This window comes from Venturia canescens, chromosome 5 (genome assembly GCF_019457755.1).
Source record: "Venturia canescens isolate UGA chromosome 5, ASM1945775v1, whole genome shotgun sequence".
Classification (NCBI taxonomy): domain Eukaryota; kingdom Metazoa; phylum Arthropoda; class Insecta; order Hymenoptera; family Ichneumonidae; genus Venturia; species Venturia canescens.
Window position 1 is genome coordinate 8,097,088 of NC_057425.1, and position 21,081 is coordinate 8,118,168.

The window sequence follows — 21,081 nt, forward strand, 5'->3', positions numbered from 1 at the left end:
CCGTCGTGCTGACGTTCACCCATGACCTGCGGCCGACCACGTGACCACACGCGTTTTCGATCGCATAGAATTTACGGTGAGGTTCTTGGCGAGGTGCGAATTGGCTGAAGGACGCCAGGAGAGAGCCTTTTGCATTAAACGGGAGGAAAAGGATGTGAAGGGGCGTGCGAGGTCGGGCTCGCCATCTCGTCGCGGTTATTCCACTTCAATCTCACTCTCTTTCTCTCTCGCTCTTCGTCCGCCTTCTCCTTTTTCCATCACTTTTCCCATGCGATATGGGCAGTAGACTGGGCTTCCCTGGAGTGTGACCACTGAGTTTCGGTCCCCGTGTCCGCGTTAAATCGTTTCCCATCGTTGTACGTGCTAATGCATGCATTTTACCGCCACAAAAGTCATCTCTCCTCCCTCTATATCTATGGATCAGTCGATATAACTCGTCGCGGTTCGAATTTTCCTGCGAATCGTCCACCCTAACAATGGAAGCAATTTCATCTCGAAATCTGAATCGATCTCGTGATCCAATTTACCACGAATCCTCCATTTCCCAAAATGAAAACGCCTTTCGTTATACCTACACGAAAATATCTCCGAGCAAGAATAAACCCGAAACGGAAATATCCCCGAGCGAAAATATCCCCAAACGAAAATAATCCCGAACGAAAATATTACTGGCCCAAATATCCCCTGGCTTAAATATTCCCTGGTCAAAATATCCCCTGGCTAAAATATCCCCGGGCCAAAATATCCCTGGGCCAAAATATCCCCGGGCAAAAATCTCCCCAAACGATAATATCCCTAATCCAAAATATGCCCAAACGAAAATATCCCCTGGCGAAAATATCCCCAAACTAAAATAATCCCATACGCAAATATCCCGAAACGAAAATATCCCCGGGCGAAAATATCCCCAAATGAAAATATTCCCAAACAACAATAACTCCAGACGAAAATATCCACGAACGAAAATAACCCCAAACGAAAATATCTCTAAATGAAAATATCTCCGAACAAAATATCCCCGACCGAAAATATCCTCAAACGAAAAAACCCCAAACGAAAATAACCCTAAACGAAAATATCCCCGACCGGAAATAACTTCAAACGAATATAATCCTGACCCAAAATATCCGCAAACGAGAATAACCCCGAAAATTTTAAAAATGATCTCCAACTATGGATTTCAAACATGTTTCACGCGATTCGATTCACGAGTCGAATGAGACAAAGTTGTACCGACCGAAAAAAAAATTTCGAAGGTAGTAGACTATGAAAAATTGTCAAGGTTCGAAAATTTTTTTAATTTTTGAAAATTTCAAAAATCAAAAAACGACCTCCCACGATGCGTTTAAAACATGTTTTACGTGATTCTGAGTTGAATGAGACAAATTTTTAGCGACCGGAAAAAAAAATTGTGGAAGGCAATAGACTATGAAAAGTTGCTAATGTTCGAAAATTTTCGAATATTTGAAAAATCAAAAAAATGACCTCCAAATATGGGTTCGAAACATGTTTCACGCGATTCTGAGTCGAATGAGACAAAGTTGTAGTGACCGAAAAAAAACAAATTTTCGAAGGCAATAGACTATGTAAAATCTTCAAGGTTCGAAAATTTTGAAAAATTTCGAAAATTTCAAAAATTTAAAAATGTCCTCCAACGATGGATTTAAAACATGTTTTACGTGATTCTGAGTCGAATGAGACAAATTTGTAGCGACCGGAAAAAAAAAATTGTGGAAGGCAATAGACTATGAAAAGTTGCTAATGTTCGAAAATTTTCGAATATTTGAAAAATCAAAAAAATGACCTCCAAATATGGGTTCGAAACATGTTTCACGCGATTCTGAGTCGAATGAGACAAAGTTGTAGTGACCGAAAAAAAACAAATTTTCGAAGGCAATAGACTATGTAAAATCTTCAAGGTTCGAAAATTTCAAAAATTTAAAAATGTCCTCCAACGATGGATTTAAAGCATGTTTCAAGCGATTCTGAGTCGAATGAGACAAAGTTGTAGTAGTGACCGAAAAAACAAAATTTTTCAAAGGCAGTAGACTATGGAAACATTCCAAAGATCGAAATATTTGAAAAATTTCTACAATCGAAAAAATGACCTCCAAAGGTTTGAAACCTGTTTCACATATCCCCGAGCGAAAATATCCCCAAACGAAAATAACCCGAAACGAAAATATCCCTGACCGAAAATATCCTCAAACGACGATAACCCTAGACGAAAATATCCCCGAACGAAATTAACCCCAAACGAAAATATCCCCAATTAAATATAGCTGTAAGCGAATCGATAACGACGAAATGGAAATTTCATCGTTACGGATCGAAAATACACTTCGTTTTCGAATATTTTCATATGAATTAAAACTCTTTCATTTCTCCTCGTCGTTGCGACTTTCAATTGTTGATTTTTCGTAGTTATTTCGAAAATTCAAATTTTCGAACTCCGTGGAAGTGTGAGAATGTTCAGGGGAGAAAAGCGACTGCGAAAATCATTTTCGAAAATGGGAAAAATGAAGAAGCCGAGCGGATACAAACGAAGAGAGCAATAATTTTTTGTGGGCGAAGCTAATAAATAAATGTGGGGGGGGGGGGTGGTTTAATTATTCACCGCCTCCAGCGGAAGACTGGCGGTGGTATATAACTTCATTATCACGTCGCTATATCAGAATTAGCGAGCGAGCGAAAAAACAGTAACGAAGCTCTTGCGAAAGAACTACTGAGAAGAAAAAATGGCGCGAGATCGTTGGCAGCTTCGCTTTTGCTTCCTTTATTTATTCGATTTTTTCGGAGCCACCCCATTTGGCAAAAAGCCGATGGAAGATGCTCGGGGAAAAATGAACGAGATTCGTTCGACGTCCAGGTTTAAAATATAGAATTTTTGGGGGCCCTGAACCTTCCGTGTATATCCAGCTCGCCCCGGCCATAAATAAATTAATTCGCCTGGTGCTGGCTAATTGACAAATCGGTAATCTTGCGGCCTGTTACATCCGGAATCGTAAATGATGGCGCAATAAAAGAGCCTTCTGGCCCAACCACGTGTTTGAGAAACGTAGGAGCTATCAAAGCGTGGATGAAACGACGATGTTGTGAGAGAGTGAGAGAAAAAGGAAGGAATAGAGAGAGACGGAGAGCGGAAGAGCGGACGGGAGAACCGTAACCTCGCTACGGGTGGTCTTTTCCGCTCAGGAAAATCGGCTCAAAAGTACGTCTCACATCCTAGCCTGTTTCAGGTGTCGTTGTCGTCCATATACAGGGTGTTACATTATGAATATTTAAGGGGAGTGTCAGTGTGACAAGCTGAAAAATGAGGCATTTTTTGGGATTTTTTTTTTGAAAAAACGTCTAGATCAAATTTTTTGAAATTTTGTGTATTCATTCTAGAAGTAATAAAGTATATGAGGAAATTTCTTTTTATCTTAGTACATTTTATTAAGGAGAGGAGCGCTCGCAAAATGGCGTCTCACAAAGACTTCCCGACGGTTGTTATTAGCAGCCAAGCATCTGAAATAAAAAATTCAAAAAGATTATTAAATTATAATAGTACTGCTGTGGCAGCATCGCAGGAAATTGAAAAATTTTGATTAGAAAAAGAATGGCGACGACCATTTGAAAAAAAATCGAGTCTTACACAAAAATTTTGCAGTCAATTGTTATTAAAAAAAAGTAAACAATTAAGAAAAACTCTACGATGCGACGATAGCGATAAGTTTTCTGAAGAGAATCCTCTTTGACCGAAGTAGATTGGACAAAATTTGACAGTGTTGTCCTGTCAGCCAGGTCAAAAAACATGCTTTCGAGAAAAACGGGTTTAAACTTCTGAGACGATGAAATTCAACGATGTAACTTAAATATTAACATAAAACAAGTTCTTACCGATTATTCTGCTATCCCTGGACCATGCAGAAGCTCTTCTGCGCCCAAGTTCTTTCTTTTTTTTCCCACTCTTATATTCCCCCTCAACACAAATTGAGCTCTGGATCAAATCTCTCATCAGAGTTTTCTCAATGAATCGGAACTTGAGCTCGGATTCACAACGACGGACCAGTTTTTTGACAATTCATTCGCTGTCAATTATTTCGAAACGTTTTCAAATGAGAATCGATCGGAAGAGCGCAGTCCAAAAGATTCGATTCGATGGACGACCTCGGACCGAACGTTTTGAGAATGAACCACTCGATGGAACGTCCTGTAGAGGTTTTGTCCACGAGAGAAAGGGAACGCGCCACCGACGAGGGCAAATGGCCAAAACGGTAATGTGCCATTGCCCGGGGGAAGAGGAAGAGAGAGAGCCTCGTTCGTTATACAGCTGGAAAAGCTTGCACGCGAAGAGCGCGGGAAGGAGAGAGGGTTCCATGAAGCAGAGACTGGTAGTTCTCATTTCCGGTTTTGCGGTCGAATTCCCGCCTCGTTTATATGTATATTGGACATCTTTCGAATTTTTCATTAAATCGATCTCGCGATCCTATATTACTTGCCTTTTTATTTCTCTCTTTTTTCCTCCGGATGGGGATCACGAGCGATCGGGGAGAGAGACACGGAGAAATTCGTGGCGAACTGGAGCAATTGATAAAAGTTGACATTAATTGAGAAGGTTTTGGGGTTGTGTGCGTGACTATTTCGGTCTCGAGTTTCATTTTTCGGGAAGATATTTTCAGGGGAATTTCAGGCGCTGGAAATGAATGGTGATTGATTGAAATTTTCATGAATCCTCTTTGAAAAAATTCAATTGATTAAGCCTCATCAATGGAATTTGATCGAATGTCTTTTTTTTTGTGCCATGTTTGATTGAACTGCCGTGATCGAGGACGCGAGCATCCTCGTCGGTGGGAGCACCAGCAATCTAATTACAGGCACGATTTTCATTAAGGCAAAATGATAAATTTTTCATCGTATTGACTTCTTGCTCGAGGCTCAATTGACATCGAATAAAAAAAGTCGACCCAAGGCTTTCTCTCTAGTCGATTTAAATGTCACGGGGGTTGGGGAGTCGAGTTTTTCAGATTCATCTCATCGTCTTATCCATTCGACAATATTGCTATTGGAGCAATCTCGTTTCGCTGACGTTGACTAGGCAGACATTGATTCGACGAGCTCAGGTTTGTGTCGTGCAGCTCGTCACGTACGTAAACGCACGTACGCAAGTTACCGAGGGACTCTGAATAGAGAGTGTTCCTGCGTATATATTTGGATGAATATATACATGGGAATCGAGGCAAAATGGAATGTCGGGGAAGCAAGGGAATCTTTATGTTCATTGACGATCCTAAATATTTTATTCAAACGTAAGAATTTCGGGTAGTGAAACGTCTTATTTAAATATTATGCCGAATTTTTGTGTTCGAGAAAAGATTCAAAAACTATTGTTCGGTGGCTGCAGCTCTTTCTTTCCGTTACTAAACTTTTCATTGAGATTCAAATTAAAAAATGTTCAAATCCATGAATTTTGGTAACTTTTCTCAACATTTTTTGATCCTCGATGTTTGCCATTTGCTGGCAATCCTGATCGAGAATCTTCAGCTCCAAATTCAATGATTTTCCTTCCAATTAATCTGCAATCGATTTTTTCGTTCGAATCTCACGATAAGAGGCTTGAAAATGGGCAAAAACGCCTAGAAAAATGACGAACATGGTCCATTTTGTGCACACGTTGGCTGTTCACGTAGACACGAAGAGGGATTAGTTTGGAAGGGAAGAGAGTGGAGGAAAAAAGGGGTTGGAACGCGAGCGGAGAGGGGCGGGGGTAAAAAAGGTGGAAAAAGCAGGTACTGGAAGGTTGATCGTTCGAGAAGCGAGTATTGTGATTCAATCTAGTGCGCGACCTCTCAATTTTTCCTCAACCCTGTTGGCCCCATGTGAGCAGTATTGGCATACAGTAATATACAAACGCGTGCGTATGTATCTTGCCTTATAGGGTATTAGAGGCGAGGGGGCGCGTGTTACAGCGACCGGGAGTGAGAGAGCAGGAGGAGGGGATTGGGAGAATGAAAAAAAGAGTGCAAAATAAGAAAAAAGAGAGAAAAAAAGTGACTAAACGACTTTGCTTCGGTCCGAACAGCCTCGAACCGGATGCAAACGGAATAGAAATGTCTATTTACTATGTAAAGTGCCACTCTCAGTTATACGTGAATGCAAAAAAGAGAAGAAAGAGTTTGCCGAGGGGAGGGAAAGAGGGAACGAAAGAAAAACTCTTCCCTTATGCCCTCTGCCACGGTGCGCCTTAGTTTTTTGTCAATTTTCAGGGCTTTTCAAAATTTTCGAAACCCTCTACCACCTCCGATTTCGCGTTAAAACGAGAGTGATTTATTTCCGCGATACAAAACACACGCCCGAAAGTGACCTTATTTTTTTAACGTCGCCCCAGACACTTTTTTCTGTCGTATTCTCCTCCTGTTTTTTTATCATTCTTTCTCCCTCTTTCCAACGCGATAATCGATCACTTCCAATTTCAAGATCTCCGTCGTCGTGTCCGTGGCCCGTGACGAACTTCGTCACGGGAGGCTGAGCACCGTCGCGACTTTGCCTCGTCTCCTAACTCTCCGGCTTTCTCACCTTCCCCTCCCTCTTTTACTCCTCCGCGCCTTTCTCTCTTCGGGAACATATTTCATTCCCGCCGCCCCCGGGAAAACGTATGCTTCATACATCCTTTATATTTATATACGCTAGATTACATCCACCTATACGAGTATATTCATTTATGTATAGCATTACATTGTAGACAGAGCATGGAGTGCGCTTTAAAGCCAAGCCTTCCGACGTCGTAATATACTACCTGATAATATATTAGAGGGTTTATCATAACTTTTGCCCAACTTTGCACACAGAAGTAGCCAAATCCTCGCGTTTCTATACCCCTCCATGCCCCTGCCTCTCGTCTTCTCGTGTCGTTCAATTTATACTTGAACCTTTTCACCTACTTTGCAAGCAATTCGAGCAACGAGCTAATCGCTCTTCTCCCATTGTTCGCCCACATTTTTGTATTACCACCTTGCCCGATTCCTCCTCGAGTGCTTTCGAGCTTTCGCCCGTTTTGTTTTGCCCACACGCTGCGGCTCTGTTCCAGTCTTTGGAAATTTTCTCCCTATCCGAATGCCAGATCTTCCGGGCTAAAGGCGACAAACGTGGCGAAGCACGGCGGCGGGGAAGTAACGACAGAGTCGCAGGGAAGCCTGCGCCAGGGGGTTAAAGTCGTTGAAGTATACAGGAGGTTTAAAGTGCCGGATTTTGCTTGCTTACGTAAGAGTCCGTACGTACGTGTCCTGGATATATACGTCTGGTCTTCCGCGCTATCCTGAGCATCTCGAGGCGCACGTATACACGTATATATCGCGAGACGTCCACGAGAGCACGAGCGAACGAGGGTGGAAACGAGAGCGAGGCGATAATCTCGTAGGAATCCCTGGAGAAGTCCTCGGGACACGCACAACGATATCCTCGCCCTGCATGCCTCCCTCCGACCCCTCACATTTTTACTTCATGGGACACACAGCTCGCTCTCTTTTTTCTCGTAAGTAGAAAACATCCGTGCGTAAACGGACCTGCTCTCGGGTTCTGGCTTCCCTCCCCCGTCGCCCCTCCGAGCTCTGCTTACATCGCAGGATTACGAGGATTACATTTATATTATTTATCATTATTTTCTCACTACTTCACTTTCTCATTTATTACTTTTCTTAAGACGGACGCACTCGAGGGAACAGCCGAACTCATCTTTCTGTCACAGGATACGAATGAGGAGTGTTTACTCGGGAAATTGATTTTTTGGTTGCTATAACACCCTGGCGAAGCTAGTGGAAATCGTTGACGATGAGAATTAACGGGAAGTTTCTGCTTTTGAATTTACACGAAAAAATGATAATTGCGTACTTTTAGATGAAAAAATAACGATTTTATTCGAAGACATTTAAACGTGATGCGCACCGTAAAATTCACTCAACGTTTTGTACATTTTACTATCTGCAATATTTGCTATTATAAAACTGAAAATTCCGCGAAATATTAAAAACTTTAGAGCGCGTTCCTCAAAACTTGCTCTCGCGACTCCATGAAAAGGTACTTCAGCACTTCTTCAACATTTGCATCACTTTCGACCGTACTTTTGCGCTCAAAGTTTGAAACAAAAATGTCGAAACGTCGAGAAACACTTGACTGCGAAACGACAGTTGGATAAAACTAGAATTAGGAATCCACTTTCGATGGCTGACTTTCCAGGGTCTGTAATACACTTTGAATAAGCGATTTTCATGGCTGCAAGGTTCGATCGGCTCTCCGTGTTTCTACCCTGGTCTCCTCGGGACGATCTCCTCTTTTGGGCGATCAGGTAGGGTGACAAGATGTATCAAGAGGGTGAAAAAGTAGGAAAAAGATGCGGAGAGAAAAGAAAAGTGTGCAGGGAGGGAAATGTCAGAAACTCGAATACTGCTCGGATCAACCGGGTAAAAGTCTGACGGTTTTCTCAGCGTCGCGTCTCCTCTGTAAGGGTGCTGCAAAACGCAGCCTCCTTCTGTATCCCTACCGAGAGCAAATATTGATGTGACGGGTGATATTCGATCTGTCCTGCGGAGAATAAACGTTTCGCGAGCGTGTTAACGGCTCCTTCCACTAGATTTCGTGAATGTTTCCCTTCCTCATACATGCATTTGCGTCAATATTTAAAGGTTTGAAAAATTTATGAAACGCTTCTTCAAAGCGCTCGAGTTAGCCGAGAGCATCCTAGTTGTTTTATTTCATGGATTTTTATCGTTGCAATTTATATTTCGTGCCAGTTTGGTATTAGTTGCTGATTGTCATTATCGGCTTTTATGGTTATTCGGTCGATAAATTATCGTGGAATTAGCGTAAGAAGGAAATTCGTTTTTTCTGTTTTTGCAATGAGATTTTTTATCTGGTACTTTTGTTTGGTATCGAGAACATTTTCAATGAATTTTTCCAATAGTTAAGGTGCCCGAAGGATCGTATTTTATGGGTGTCTAAATTGGATCGATTTTTACTTCCTAATTGAAGATATAATAAGCACTAAAAATTGTAAATACGTTTTTTCAAAACTTATCTTTTAGCGAATGAAATTACGAGCCATTCATTAATCGGGATCCATCACTAACTGAACCCGAAATTTCACTCGTCCCTGTCGAAAATATAGTTTTTTATGTAAAAAATCGGAAAGAGAACACAACGGGAAATGGATCAAGAAAAAAGTATTAATAAAAAGACAGAAGGCTGTGACAGGAATGGACCAAATCTCAAGACGAAAAAAAATAATACCGAAATAAACAAATACGAGTGCTCAATACCAATTTCTTTCAATCTTTAAGGTAAATATCTTCATTACTAGTAAGACAATCGTCTCGAATTTTTTCCCAAACCTTCATTATACACTTCATTGTATTGTGTACTTTTTCGTAATTTCGTAAGAAGCGTTCATTCGTTATATGGAAAGATGAACGATTTTTTACGCATAGTTCCAATAAGCCTGTGTATTTTTTAAAATATTTAAAAACGTTTATTTCAATAACCAATAAGACGAACCCGTTAAAATTTGAAATGCGTATCAGTCGACTAGCCATTTAAACTCAGTGTAAATTTCAAGACATAAGAAAATCGTTTCGTGCTTGGAACTACCTGAACGAGTTTGGATCGCAATTCGATTCGAGTTTTTCAAATGCTTTCGGTGATTTGGACGACTCTTGAAATCTCTTACAAACTTTGTCAAATATTGAAAGAACGTTTGAATTTTATTGTGCTTGTAAGAGTGATTCTATTGCTCGGTATAGTTGAATATTTGCTTAAGCGTAAGAGAGAATGGGAAAGGAGAAGAAAGGCTTCAGGCCTGGATCCGGATGAGAGGGATGATCTTGCCTCAAAGCAAAACGCGTTGTCGTGTGGAGGATGAGAAAAGCGATGGCGTTGAAGGCTGAGTGATGAGACTCGCGACGATTCACTGTTGTAGCCTTCTCTCGATGATTTTCCAATACGACAAGCTCTTCATCTCTTTTTTCTCCCCTATTTTCAAACACTTTTTTTCCTGTCTTCTTCCTCCTTCCCACCATTTCCGTCTCTGTCTATCGGTCTTCCTCCCTCCTCCAAACGCCTGTTCCAAACTTGTGTACGATTTTCAGATTCTCTCGCTCACATCCCACTGGCTTCGCAGCAGCAGCAGTCGCCGAGGGATATTGGTTATCAATAACAAGACGGGACGTCACCGCGCGTTGGCGGTGACACTGAGAGCTCATGATGTTCTTCATTCCACGTAAGAAAATGCAGATCGAATAGGGTCTGGTTTTTTAAAAATTGAATGCCGAATCTCCGGGATTCAAGGAGCCGAAGAAGAATCTATTTTTCGTGATGATTTTGTGAAAAATTTTCTTATTTATTATTTGCAGGCTCTTTTGATGTTTCAAGACTTTTGATGCTTTTGGAGAAGCCAATCGAAGTTGAAGGGAAAGTAAAACAACGAAGGGAAACGAGTGGTCATAGCGATACGCGGTTGAAAGCTTCTGAATCGTCGATCGCATACATTTGATAGGATGAAAATAGCCAAAGTTCAATTCCCATTCGGAAGGCGGAGCTTCGATTTTGAGATTCCATTACCGAGGAGAGAGCATTGCTGGTTACACAGCCGACGCGAGAGAGGCCTCGAGAAATCAATATTTAAATCTCTAATGGAACTGGCTAGCTGTGAGGCAATTAGACCTCAAGAGCCACTTAATTCGTAACGTAACGTCGTTTTGCGATTGCGAAACTCCCAATTCTCTCCTCTCATTTTCCTCTTGGTTTCTCTCTCTCTCTCTCTCTGTTAACTCAGTCTGTAGGTACAATCGTTTCGCAATTCCGTATCTCCCCAATGGGTGAGAACTCGTTAGTTTTCGTAGGCATTATGACGAGTTTCCATACGTATTATAACCAGCGACGAAAATAATTTGAACCTCGCGATAACAAATCTCTTGAGAATCGTGTCGAAGCGATCCTTCAGAAATTCTATTAAACAAGCTTAGAACGGACTCGACCCACGAATAGCCTCAGGCGCTCGCTTCATTGATAAAAATATCCGCATGAAATTCTCGTCGATGTTTTGAAGAAATTTCAAATGAAAATTAAATTTCTACTGCTTCTTTTTTCCTCCATATAAATTGAGCTGAGCGCTGCTCTCGAGAGTTTATTGGTCATATAAGAACTCAATTGAGAGTCAGGAATGTGTACACTCTTTTTATAAGATTTTATTTTTACTCGACTCTCCACGTTAATGGAAAAATGATAATAAAAATGGAGAATCGAGACTGGCCTGGCTCGTCTATTCGGAAAAAGTCTTTGCTCCTTTTGCTTTATTCCTCTTCCTCATTCCTTTTTATTCTCTCGTCCCTCCCCCCATTGCTAATGAACTTTTGTCTCGCTTTCATTTTCTCTGTTATTTTTATCTCTCTTGCAGCCCTTGTCCATGTAAATTGTCGGACGATATGATTTAACGTCAATTTGAATGGAGAACGTCCATAATGTCGGTTAGCATATATTTGAATAAATTGTAAGTTACGGCTTTATTAAGCCCCGGACGTATTTTTACAAGCTCCACTTTGCTGCCAGTGCCTCACTTCTTTTATTCCTATTTTTTTATACAACTTCCGGAGCTCGCATCAACCGCAACTTTCTTACACCCGCGCCCTCTGGCTTATAAATAAGCTCTCCTTCTCTGCTTCGTTTTTTTCTCTCTCGCTTCTCCTCACTATTTCTCAACCTGTGTCCCTCCGCAATCTCAGCTTTTTTGTCCCAGAGGCCTTCTTCCATTCTCAAAAGTGCCTTTTTCCTTCCCTTTTTTACTCTCCTAATTCTCGAGACCCTTCGCGCATCCCTTAAACCCGTCTCTCCATTCCGCATTCTAACTTCGTCAAAAGAAACTCTATTGAAAATTCTAATTACTCTAACGAGAAGAGCCGAATCCCTGGGGCTAATACAGCCCCGCACCACTGGCTTTTTCTGAAACGAGAATTTCCAAATTCACCGTTTCATAGCCCACCCGAACTTCGCATCGGCATTCAATTTATTTCTCTTTTTCAGCATCCAATTTCTCATCCTCTCACGACCGCACCAAGGCAATTGTGGATTAGAAAAATTATTCTTTCCCTCGGCAATTGCTGATGGGAGAAAAAAACGTTTTCCCATCGCTAATCAAACAATCCGGAATTTCAGTAACTAAATTTCCTTCGGTTCAGACTAAATCTCAATGAATTACAAATATTGGCGGAAGATTGATCGGTTTTATTGGAATGTTGAAAGCCGGGAGTAGCTTCAGTGGAATAGTGACAAGAGAGAGTTTAGCTCCCTTTTGTTTCGTCTCTCTGTTATGGTGGATTCGTGCGTGGATCAATAAATCGCGCGTAGCCAAGTGGTTTGGGTAAAGCTTCGGCTGTGGAGACGAGACGTCGCGAGAGACTCTCCTTCTGAGCGGGATTCCGTGCACGGGAATACACGGGGAAAGGTTCAACGGGAACGAGAGTGAGAGGCAAAGTCGAGCGAGAAATCCCCTGCTCGGGAGATCCTTTCGCCCTGCCGAGGCCAGACGAGACGATGCTAGACCTCTGACTGTATGTGCATCTTTGTATATAGGGATGCTGGGAGTTCGGGGAGATTCAACCGATTCCCTTGATGATACGCGGAGAGTCCGGTCGACCCGGAGCGTCCCATTCAAGGTTTCAGTCGCTTCTACTTTTTTCTCACAACCCATTTTCAAGCGCTTTTTTCTTGTTTATCCTGGCCAACACTCCGTAATTATAGCGCATTATGGTCGTGTAATCTCCTCGAATCCTCGGAATTCATTCGGCTCCGCGATCCTCTCGGCAACGAATTCTACATTTTTGTGTGGAGGAATTTATCTTCGGAGACGGGAGCTTTTGATTTATTCGAGTTTCTAAACTCACCGTGGAAGTAGGTCGAAAATTTGAGAGGCGATAAACGACGATTCAATTTGATTGGAAAACGGGGCTGGAATTCGGGGAGGGTTTTATGAGTTATCGGAATCATCGGTCACCGCCCTGGAAGCATCTTCGCTCAATGAATCACCAGGGCGTTGCTGATTTATTCATTTTCTTGAATTTCGTCTCTCAGGTGCATTTTTGCCATGGAGCTTGGTAGTGACGCGACGGAGGAAAGCTTAACGCATTAACGAAATGAAATAAAACTTGATTAAAGGCTTTGAGGCGAGTGCACGAGTCAAAACACCTTTTTAGTCCTCGTGTATATATGATAAATCTCATTCGTCTACTTGGCTTTATCCGGATAAGGATTTACGTAATTGCTCGATCATGCCAGGTATGTTGGAACACCAGGAAGAGGGAGGAGAGCAAAGTAAAGTGGAGAATGAGAAAAGTGGAAGAGCAGACGCTACCGGGGATTATATCTCGACTATCGTTTTATTTATACGGATTACATTACATCGGAGCGTGGGAGGAGTGGATCCCTGCCGATTTCTTCCCGCTCCTCTCCTCGGGGTATCGAATTTTTTCTTCCCCTTGGACTTTTTTCTCCTTTTTTGCCCCTCCGCATCGCTTATCGATTCAATCGACTCATTTCTCAAAGTTATAGCGTTGAATCTTTCATGAGATCGAGCGAGAATTTCTTCGATTGTTATACGCGTGTGTTTCTCTCGCTCGGTCGCAACGACGACGAGAAATACGCGATCGAACTATTATTGGCCGACGGATAAAGCGGGAGAGGGAAGGAGAGCGAAGCCGTTCGAGCGCCTCCCCAGGATTATGGAAAACACCACAATTTTATTCCGGCAAAAACGAACTGAAAGAAAAATAAACAGATAAAAAACAACGCTCCACAACGACGCGGGGAACGACTCGAAATTCTTTCACTATTGAAATAGTTTATCGTAAGCTCTTTATACATAGCTCGACTCCTTGTCGTCGCCCAAAAAGAGAAAACAAGCGTTTCGTCGAATGTGCCAAATCTTCTGAAAGTCAAACTTCTCTTCAGGAAAATCGGAACATTTATCGACGCGCGGAGATATGAAAACAAAAGTTGAAACAATTTCGCTTTTCATGGCCGAGCAATTTTTTTTTTCTTTCCGCATTCAAATTCCTCTGCTCCGCTACTCGTTTTTCGTAGAGTTCGTCGAAAAATGAATTTCTCAATCGCGCTCCATTAATGACTTGTTTTTCGTAAGAGGAATTTTGATACTGAGTTTTCGGAGGATCGGTTTTCGAGGGATTTTCGAAATAACGAAACAGAGTTTCCAGTCGGGGGAAAATCGAACAAATTTCTACCTTATTCAATTATACGTAGGCGCTTTCATCTTTTTTACTTTGCCCGCCCGCCCGCCCCGCCTCGCGAACCTCTTTTTAGTCGCTTATGGCATTTTCCTTTCACCACCGCACACGCGCGTTCACAAGATAGAAGCTGCATGAAAAATCGCTGCCGGTGCCCGCGGAGCCACACAGACCTCCGGGAAATGAACTTTTCTCCCTTTTATATCTCGTGGCAAGAGCTAATTAAATGCCGAGCCTGCCTCGAGCGTTTTTGCCTATGTATTCGCGTGTGCGCCCGAGCGACCGTTTCAGCGGGATGTTTCACGAGAAAACGCCAGCAGAAAGCGAGAAAGAGAGAAAACGCCGGAGCGAGAGAGAGAGAGAGAGAGAAATAGCAGCGCGTTGAATCGTTTCTCATGCTTCTCAGTAGTTGGCTCTTCAAAATTGGGTCACAAGCGACTAACTGTACGAAGTTTAGATGCTAATCGCTTCTAATCCTTTGCGCTCTAGTTTCGCTTGTTTTACTATTTTCTTCGCGAGAAACCGGGAACAAACGTTCGTTCGAAAGGACAGAAAAAAAAACAATAAAATTAGCAACAATCGATGCGTCGTGCGGGAAGGAATAATGGAAACGAAGATTTTAATCGAAATTCATTGGATTTTATTGAAACATGCGGTTTATCTATTTTTTTTTCGCCGAAATTCGTGTTGGCAACTTTCAACTAGCGGCTCAACAGAATTTCATATCGCCCAATTAGCGATAATTTATTGTTGTTATTTACAAAATTCCATGTCGTTACGCTTTAATCAACTTTTATTACTACAGCGAAATAACTCGTTCCCGTCGTCATAACTCCCAACCCAAAAACGTTTCACCAACGCGTACGAATGCCAAAAACGTTCGTGCAGGATCGCTGTCCCAACGTGCTTTCGCTCCATAACTAATCTACGTACTTATTTGAGAAATTTCGTGACAAATAGTCCGATAACCAAACCCGGTAAAAGCAAAGATAAAGATACGACCGAACTCGCGTTGTCGATGTCCGTTTGGCTCGGGGGACTCGATGCATTGCGAATGTTTGAATAAGCTTGAAACTCTAGTATTGGATCGCTGTCCGGAGCCTGATCGACGTGCTCGATTCTTATAGTGAAAAAAGTGTTTCCAAAATCCGAGCCATCGTCTCCCGGTAATTCCGGGAAAATGGCGGGGTCGATCAGTCGAATTCCCTGGGGAAAGAATCGCCGCAGTGTCATCGAAAAAAAGTTAACGAGAAGATTGGAAAAGAAAATTTTTCGTAGTTTTTTTCACTGGCTGAAAAAAAACCCCTTCAAATGCTAAATCCAAATGAGTTTTCGCCGTCGATACCAGAATTTTTCAGCGGTTTTTACCTTCTCAATCGGACACGATTCTCCCTCGAGCCCCAAATAAGTCATCACCGTATTTTGCCACGCCAAAATTGTCGGATCGTCCGTTTGGATGTTCAAAATATCGCACAAATTACGGGCGTCGTCAGCATCCGAAACCCTCGAAATGTCTTCGTCGGGAAAAATGATGCGACTCTGGGCGCCAGAACGGAATAAAAAAATTCATGAAACTGCCCTGCTGAGGAGGCCGATTGAAACGGATTTATCGCCACCTACCATGAGCTGCGATTCTGGATTGATTTCTTGCAAAAATTCAACTTGAGATGGATACCCGGACTCGTTGGTGGACATTTGTATGTACGGGTTGTCTGATACCTTCGCGACGGTGCTGTTGCTTTGCTGCAATTAAAAATTACAGTATTTGCTTTAACTTTTGAAAATTTTCTTTTTGCCAATTGTGCTTGAGAATATTCAAAATTATATTCGAAGCAATTTGTCAGCCGTACGGTCGGTAGAAATTCTGACTTTTGCCTCGAAGGAGCTCGATATTTAAAAAAAAATGACGAAAAAAGTGTTTCTGTTTTTCAGTTATTTCTCCGGCACTCGAGCAACTGACAGATCGCCTCAAAGCTATTCGATGGGAAAAATCTCAAAAATATTCACTTGTTTCCCGGAGGAAAATGCAACGAGGCTCAAAAATACGAGACCAAACATTTTTTTATCCACTGTTAAAACGCTGTTTCTATCCTCACATACTCCTGAGCACGAATGACCAAAAACCGTTTCTCGATAGGCAGTAAATGCAAAATAGCGTATATTTGAATGCTCAATTATCTGATTAGATTAGACTTGGTAGGTCAAACGAAGAACCTGTTTACCTTCCACAAGAGTCTTTTTATGACTCACTCGCAAGTAAATTATTTGAAAAACTATATTTCACTCTATTTTAAAATACCATTTTCACGCAGACTTATTAATTTATGAAAATTTACGTTTTAGTATTAGAAATTAGTATTAGTATTAGAAAAATTCACAAAAATCGACAATTTTCTTTCCGGAAATTGATATTGGTGCTTGAACTTTTTTTCCATTAATCCCGAAACATGTTTACGACAACTATGAGAGTATTGTCGTCAATCGAGCTTTCTTGTTGAACTGATTTCAGAAATAATCTTCAGCGACATAAAAAAATGTGCGAATTTGATATTTTGTCCCATGGAAACTGATTTCGGTGCCCGAAACTCTTTTCCATCAAGCAACAGCAATTCTTTCGATAATATAAAAAAAAAAGTCTCACTAACCGAGTTTTCTCGTTCGATTATCTGATTTGCAACGATTCTCCAAAGACACGAAATCGCATCGGTTGATTCGCATCGGATAAGCGTGACCGATGAGGTCAAGCAATACCTTTTCCACGTATACACACGAATGTAGGTGGAGAGGCCCGTGTGCGTGGCGATTCGATTCATAGAGAAACAGATATTAAGGGGCCGGTCGGTAGGGTTTGATAGTGCGGAGTTCGGTCGATTGTTACAGTGTGGGAGCAGCATCTCGTCCACTCAATTTGCATGGGAAATGGCCGAGGATCGTGCGCATCCTCTGACCCAATAATACAGGGAACTGCGTTGTGTTCCGGTGGTTGTGTATTGTACGTAGGGCGTGTAAGAGATGTTCGGAGAAGCCGCGAAACGATCGCACCCCAGTTGAAATTCAATTACGCGGGTGTGCCGTTGTTTCGCCGAGTTGAATCGAGACGCGGGAGCAGCAAATATACGCACGGTTAAATACCTTTTGCTCCGAACAAACGTAAATAATCGAGGAATCTTCGATAGGGGAAAAGGTATATTTCAAGTGTTCCGGGACGGTGGTTCACGATGGGACGAGACGAGGGACGAAAAACTGTGTCAGAAAGTATCCAGGAATTTTTGGGTCCGCCCTGACATCTGAAGAGACGTCAACCGAAGTCGAGTGACTAAAAGGCTCAGTGAGCAAAGGGATGACGTGGAGGATGCTCAGGGAAGATTGGACCAGCTCTGACTCTGTTGATGACTCAACGAATATTCGACCTCCGTCAAAACTTCGATGGGCTTTTACCTCCTGGATTTCATCCTCGCTCTGATCCTTCGCGTTGACCTTCAACTTAGGGACACACGTTCGAGTGGTGGGAAAGCGTGGGGGGATAAATCTCAGAGAAGTGGCTGTTGTAAGGCCTCGTGTTGTTACGTACCCGGCACGAGGAGAAGACTCGTCCTGCGTGGGCGTTCGAAACACCCTCGAAGCTTCCCTCCGTCTCGTTGTTCCTTATTTGTCCCTCCTACGTTCCGCCGATGATTAGTGGTTTCTGGGCAAATCCAACTCGCCCGGAGCGCCCACGACTCGGAATATATCCGGTCCTGTTTACCCCCGCGGAACTTTCTGATAAACAAAAACTTTAAATCGAAGCTGCTAAATGGCAGCTTCGATTTAAAATTCTTCGGACGGGCACGAAGAATCCGGAAATTCCAAGTGCCCATCTCGACTTTTATCTTGAAACGTCGAGTCCATCGTGAAATCTCATTTCATTCGATACTCATTCGAGGTGGTCGAAAGTCAGTAGATCAGTGTTAAGTTCAGAATATTTAATGAGGGAGCAAACATCGAGGGAAATGCTGAAAATAGAGTGCATCGGTTGATTCAGGTTGGGCATGCTTTATTCGTGTGTACAAAGTAGGGCTGAGGAATTCCGCGTGTATATACAGCGACGCGGAGCAAGAGGCGTGTGTTTTAGTGAATCTGTATACACGCTTCTCTCGGGCTCTTGTTCGGCGCATTACGCAAATCGTTCAAGGGACCGAGCGTGCTCCATTACCAAAAGCTCCCTGGACGAGTACGAAATTGCTTTGGCCAGCAGGTGAGCGATTATGCGATGGGAAATTGAAACAATGCTTTGGGAAAACGGGTTATATGCCCGCCAGAATCTATCCGCTTATCCATTAACCGGAACAGGAGAAAGAGAGAAGAGAGCAGGAGGGAGGGAGGGAGGGAGTCAAATGAAGTTTTTCGCCAGGGGATATAATGAAGGAGCGAGCAGACGAATTTCGTGCTCGGCCCATGCAGAGGGCGCTTATTTCATGATCCGAGCAATCCCCGGCACGGAGCCGCCCTCTGTGAATGGAAATCAGCAGGGCGGAGGAAAAAAATGAATAAAAAATTGCTGCCAGCGGGCGGTGCTGCTAAATCTAAAATAACCGATTAATGTGATATTAAAATTCGGCATTGAATCCAGCGGATGGTACCTTTGGCCGATTGGCAAACACACGCATTTATTCAAAGTTCACCGGCCCTTCAAAATTTTCCTGGCTTCATTTGCCTCCCTTTATCTTTTCATTTTTCCATCCCCCCTGCATATGCATGTATGGGAAAGCGTCTCGTCTATTTTCCGAAAAATCAAAGGGCTTCTGGAACCCAGCCAACCGGTAGAATGAGAAAGCGAGTCGGGCGCGAGGGCTCGGGACATTGTTCGGGAGTTTGCTGTTTTTTCTGCTAAAGAATTCGCCGCAGTCGGCGACTCGTTATTTTCCTCTTTTCATCCTCCTTTCTGTTTAGCCTTCCAGAATATTTTTCTTTCAGCTTGTTTGTCCATTTTTTCTAATAACCGCGTTCTCTGTTTTTTCAGTCTCTTTTTTCTTCGTAATTTTCACACGAGAGCGTTGGCACGTTTATTTCGTCGCATAATTTCTCCACTGCGCGCATTTCTTCATTTTTCTCACCAAAATCGTCCGCTCCCCTCACCTCAAATCCGCTCGTGGAATTCACGCGGTTTTTACGCATTAAAAAAAACTAAAACACGAGATTATCGCGGCATGAAATACCCAGAGAACCACCTTCAAATCTGAATACGTGCATTCGTTATTTTTCATTGCCCCTTCGCATGTCTTCGCTTTGCTGAGCTTCTGCCATCGCTCCAACCGCGCTCACTCATCTTCACGTGTAAACTTTCAATCGCCAAGTGCCAACAGCTCGAGAAAATGCTTTCGTCCCAGCAACGTTGGTCCGAAGCAAGATCGACGATTAGCGAAAAGCCGAAGCAAATCAGCCAAAAAATAATGCAATTTTCACTTCATAACGATCCGACGAAAAACCAGAGTGCTTTCTGGTGCATCATCGCCACGATTTAGCGTCCATCATCCTTCAACGTTTCATAACTTTGACGGTAGGATTATTGGCAGGAAGACGAAGCAAAGCGTTTTGCGTTGGTGCTGGAATTTTGAAATGTGGCGTCACACGCGGCAGATGATTCGGGAGTTTGAGACTTCGGAAGGCAGACTTATCGGCGCGCATGTATATCGTACGTACATTGCAAGCACCGTTCATCATACGAATAACGGCTGCGCGCGATGTTTCTGCTGGAAGCAGCAACAGACAAGCGTATCGGGCTCTTGAGCCACCGTCTCTTCTGCTTTGCGAGCATCACCTGGGCGTCTCGAAGCCACACACACACACACACACAAACACATACATTTGCACTGGGAAGCTCTCTGCTGTCTCGGAAAGAGCGGCACAGTACACTCGTTGCTGAAACGTGCAGCTCGAGGCGATTTCGCTCCTCTCACTCCCGCCTTTTCTCTCCCCAATTTTCTTCTCCTCTTTCTTCCCTCTCGCTTCGCGAACGATACTTGTGCAACGTAAGCCCGAGACGTACCGGATGAGAGATCGGTGGAGTGGCCGTACGACCACGAGAGCAATGCACCGGAGCCGCAGATATATAGACACACATCGATTATGTACGGGGAGGAGTGGGAACTCGAAAGCTACACTTTTCGAGGGGCGCCTTAATCGAGTATCGAGAGTCTGGCTCACGTACTCACTCTCAAATCCCGTTCTCGTCGTCATCACACCCGACAATTTTACTCGGTTTTCATACTGTTTTTCTTTGCCTCCGCGCCCTCGCTCTTCGTATCTTTGCAGAGTAGCGAGTGCCTCGATGACAATCGTCTGGAGAGCTGGATAAATACGCGCGGCTTCAGGGCCAGAGTTTTAGAGGTTTTAAATTTATTGGTGCGAATTGTTGCGCGGTGCGGGGTGGAATCGCTTTTCTGGGGCTTTTGCCTCTCGACGAAGCAACTCGCGAGCCGGTTTTGTCTATTTAAAAAACATGTGCTTTCGTTCCTCGAGTAATTGCATAGGTCACGTTTCGATTTAATGGACATCGAGTGCGTCTATCGCGGGACCGAAAAAGGGGCAGCACGGGCAACGAGGCTGGAAGCAGTGCAGAGGGGATTCGACCGATTCTGAGTCATCCCTCGTCCTTTATATATCGCTATAGAAAAGCTGAGACAATGAAGGGCTCTGGTTTTAAGTTGTATTATTAATCAAGGAGGGCAAACGTTTCTACGTGCTCGAAGACCCTGCTCAGCGGAGGGGGCTACTGCCGCTGCGTGCACCCCTTTCATGCGGTCTCTTCCTCGCCTCTTCTCCCTTTCATTATTCGATG

General features: G+C 43.1%; 1 protein-coding gene and 1 long non-coding RNA gene across 3 annotated transcripts in view; both read right to left on the reverse strand.

Annotated features, from left to right (window-relative positions):
* Positions 1–21,081, reverse strand: part of LOC122410675 (uncharacterized) — a 108,407-nt gene that overhangs the window by 9,844 nt on the left and 77,482 nt on the right. The gene's annotated exons all lie outside the window — the stretch shown is intronic.
* LOC122410673 (uncharacterized) lies at positions 14,882–16,416 on the reverse strand. Of its 2 annotated transcripts, none has more exons than XM_043419015.1 (4): positions 16,272–16,416; positions 15,885–16,007; positions 15,633–15,803; positions 14,882–15,470 (listed from the first exon to the last, which is right to left on the reverse strand). In XM_043419015.1, exons 1-4 carry the CDS (start codon positions 16,320–16,322, stop codon positions 15,198–15,200), a joined length of 618 nt encoding a protein of 205 aa, XP_043274950.1. In that variant the 5' UTR covers positions 16,323–16,416; the 3' UTR covers positions 14,882–15,197. The 2 variants fall into 2 exon arrangements, with proteins under 2 accessions (XP_043274950.1, XP_043274951.1); XM_043419016.1 differs by having other exon boundaries at positions 14,882–15,555.

Bases quoted from the DNA above. Each gene is read 5' to 3' on its own strand.
- LOC122410673 (XM_043419015.1), bottom strand. From the start codon at position 16,322: ATGTTTGGTCTCGTATTTTTGAGCCTCGTTGCATTTTCCTCCGGGAAA. The intron at 16,008-16,271 runs GTGAATATTTTT...TTTTAATTGCAG, and splicing joins CATTTTCCTCCGGGAAACAA to CAAAGCAACAGCACCGTCGC. The intron at 15,804-15,884 runs GTAGGTGGCGAT...TCTGGCGCCCAG, and splicing joins ATCCAGAATCGCAGCTCATG to AGTCGCATCATTTTTCCCGA.